Consider the following 3,264-nt stretch of genomic DNA (forward strand, 5'->3'; position numbering starts at 1 on the left):
AGTTATTTGCAGATTTTGGTCAGTGAAGCAGGTGAAAAAGCCTATCTGCATGTTAATATGGACTTTTTAATATACTCAATGTTATGGCCTAGAAGTGCTAAAGAGACATCCAGAATATAAAGGCAACTGGAGACAATTAAGCCGCTTAAAAAGCACCAAAATTAGCATTCCTTTTGTCAGTCCAGATAATTCAAGTGCTATTCTGCCACAAAGGCTATCATCAATTTCTAATTTTAGCTTAATCCGTCAAAAAAAGCACCTCGCGTTTCTCTCTGGCGTTTCCTCATTAAAAGCACTCTTAAATTATATATTGAAATCTCAGGAACACAAACTACGAATTAAAGTTCACACTCCCACAGAGACGCACTCAACGCACGCACTTTGATATACTAATCCCAATAAAGGTAATGCAACCGCTTGCGCTGTGATACAGCTAAGCAGTGCTGAACTGCTGCATGATGAGTACCCAAAGGCAGGAATTTAGCTATAAATCACACAAAAAGGTGATCTGTCCTGCCTTTAAACCCTCAGCCTTCTCGTTCCCTCTGCTACACCTGACTATTCTCAATAATACAAAGTTCCACAAGAATGGTACCTCCTGATTTTCATTATATGGAGTAAGCAGTCATATATAAGATCATATTAAAAACTTTGTAATTAACTCTTACGTTTTAAGTCAGATTAATTCCATGTATTCAAATTTTAGGACACCACTGTCACGGTCAAAGTACTGTCCTACTACTCCTCAGAAGGACTGACCATTTTATCCCATTAACTGTGAATACCCTAAGTATCCAAGATTCACATCCTTAACACCAGTAAAGAGAACCCACTGTAAAACTGCAAATTCCTTCGCTCCCCCAGTTGCAGACTTGTCACATCATATCTATAGTCTTTCACCTAGAAATCTGTAGGTTTAGGTTGGTTATATTTTAATTATCATGACTAAAGAAGAAAAAAAAGGATTTTTTCAAACTGAAGGGAAACAGTTTTATCTTTGCACAGGACTGGAAATTCTCTTCAACACTTTCATAAGGCAGAATTAATACAAGTTTACATTATTTCAACTCACAAAAAAAATTATGATGAAATAATCAAGGTAAGAGCTTGGAGGTGAAAGTGATAAATTCTTGGACATCCAGATTTCAGCCTGGTCTCATCACTAGAAGTTTTCGAGAGAAGGCAGCGCTATGGCTGACCTGCTGGGGAAGCTGTAATGCCCGCTGCCTTTGTCACCCCAAATTAAGGGTGTTGGAGCTGTTGCCATCATGGGATGACCCGTGCTGAGGCAAGGGCGCAGTTTGCTGGTAGGGAACAACTGCTGCATGAGATTTATACGTTTACGGCTGATCATACAGCAAAAGTCTGTGCTCCTGCTTATCTACTACTCAATGTATAGAAGGCACCCAACAGTCCTGACCAAAACAAGGAGCTATGCTCTTAGTCAGACCCCTCCCTCCTTCATTTGACTTCACACTCACTGTGTTTTTAAGAAACTGTGGAAAGCAGGAGCTGCATTTTCAGTTGAAACTTTAAGAAAGCTCTGAAGCCGACAGACAGGAGCTCGCACCCAGACCTATGCTTCCTGGCCTCACTGCTCATGCAAAACTGCATTGCAACATGTTGAAAGTGACTGCAGTTAACATCAGTACAATATGCAAACAGTGATTTATCAACATTGTATGCTTTATTGAAAGTTGACAAGTGCAACAGTTAAATACATTGACGTGTTACAACTGTTTAGAGAACATGCACAAAAACATATGCATACTACTACACAGATCATATGCAAAAAATCCATACTGGGAAATCCAATTTTTTTTTTTTTTTTTTAAATTCTTTGCTAGCAGGGTTTGATAATTTTTGGAGTGGTTTTTCCTGTCTTGAACCGAACTACAATGAACAAAGATTTACTTCAAGATAATCAGCAGCCAGGGAACTTCAGAAGTTACACAAACAGCATAAATCTGCCAAATTCTGAACAGTTGCGTAGGTGCATTCTTATTTATGTAGCATTAAAAAAAAAAAAAAACAACTTTCCAAACTTCTTCAGATCAGCCAATGAAACAACTAAACTTCAATCTGTACAACCTAAATAGTTACAGTTTTCTATTTTACAAAGTAATTACACTAAATACACAAATATACAGTAGGCAAATAACCTTCATTGTAATTATCCTATGACCCAACTGTACGTCACCTACCTTGCTTTCTATATATAATACAGCTTTACGCACCTGTCCACTGCTTCAGAAAACGGTGCAAGTATTTGCACTTAAGGTTTCAGGTGACAATTAAGTGTTAAACACTGAATTTACCTTTCTCCCTCTTCCTCTTAAGATCCTATGCACCAGTCCTCACTTTGGAACCCCAGTGCACTATGGGAGATTGAGCCATCACTTTTTACTCCAGTCTATTTCTTCATATTTCCAAGCTCGAAAAGCACTTGTATCAGTTTTATCACTGGATGAGTGGAAGATTTAAAAACAAACCAAAAAAATTCAGGCACGCAGCTTCGTTTCTCAGCCATTTGCAGAAGCTGCTCAAGTCCCCAGTGTACTTGTGCTAATTCTCTGGAAGAAGTTTATTTTATTCAATCAACCTAAGAACAAAGACTCCTTCAAGCCAAAGGGGGAAGGGAGGGAAGGGAGAGACAGATGAGTGTGTAATACAGGGGGGAGAAGCCTCTCCCGATGTGTGCAGGGCATGGAGTCCTCAGTCTGGGTTGCAACGTGCATTGAAATGGATGAAGGGTGGCTGTGGTGGATTCCCACTAGTCTTTCTTGCTCTGGGCAGTCCAGAGGCCAGCGATCACGATGGCAATGACATCTTGAACTATGCTGAAGGCCCTGAGCCCTGTGATGCTGGCTGAGCAGGCTGCTGTGTTGTCCCTTGTGACTGGGAAGAGGAAGGCGGGGAACCAGTCTGCAGCTGTGCTTGGAACTGGGCAAGCTGCTCCGGGCTGGCGAGTGTTTTTAGCAGAGTGTTTTCTTGCTCCAGCTGGGAGTTCTTCTCTATCAGCTCTTTGATTTGCTCTTTGAGGACCTCCACTTCCTCCCTCACCGCATACATCAAGTGACTCTTTACCAAATCCTGAAACGCAGGAGAGAGCATGAGCGTTAGGAAAGCAGCCCAGCACCAGGCCCAGGCTCCCACTCAGCTCAGCTGGAGATGCAGCAGATCCACCTACACAGAGAGCCAGTGTGAACCCAGCTCTTCTCGGGCGCAGAAGAGCATCCCAGCGGGGGCCATGAGTGCCCTGCT

At 41.8% G+C, this 3,264-nt stretch overlaps 1 protein-coding gene across 1 annotated transcript; it reads right to left on the bottom strand.

Moving 5' to 3' along the window:
• Window positions 1-1,668: 1,668 nt before the first annotated feature.
• Window positions 1,669-3,088, bottom strand: LOC104072532 (TSC22 domain family protein 1). The gene has a single exon (XM_009585677.1). The coding sequence runs from the start codon at window positions 3,070-3,072 to the stop codon at window positions 2,836-2,838; it is 237 nt and encodes a 78-aa protein (XP_009583972.1). The 5' UTR covers window positions 3,073-3,088; the 3' UTR covers window positions 1,669-2,835.
• Between the last annotated feature and the right edge of the window lie 176 nt (window positions 3,089-3,264).

The sequence above is a fragment of the Fulmarus glacialis genome, unplaced genomic scaffold (assembly GCF_000690835.1).
Source record: "Fulmarus glacialis isolate BGI_N327 unplaced genomic scaffold, ASM69083v1 scaffold37169, whole genome shotgun sequence".
Classification (NCBI taxonomy): Eukaryota; Metazoa; Chordata; class Aves; order Procellariiformes; family Procellariidae; genus Fulmarus; species Fulmarus glacialis.

Coding starts and splice junctions, on each gene's coding strand:
- LOC104072532 (XM_009585677.1), bottom strand. CDS start 3,072: ATGTATGCGGTGAGGGAGGAAGTGGAGGTCCTCAAAGAGCAAATCAAA.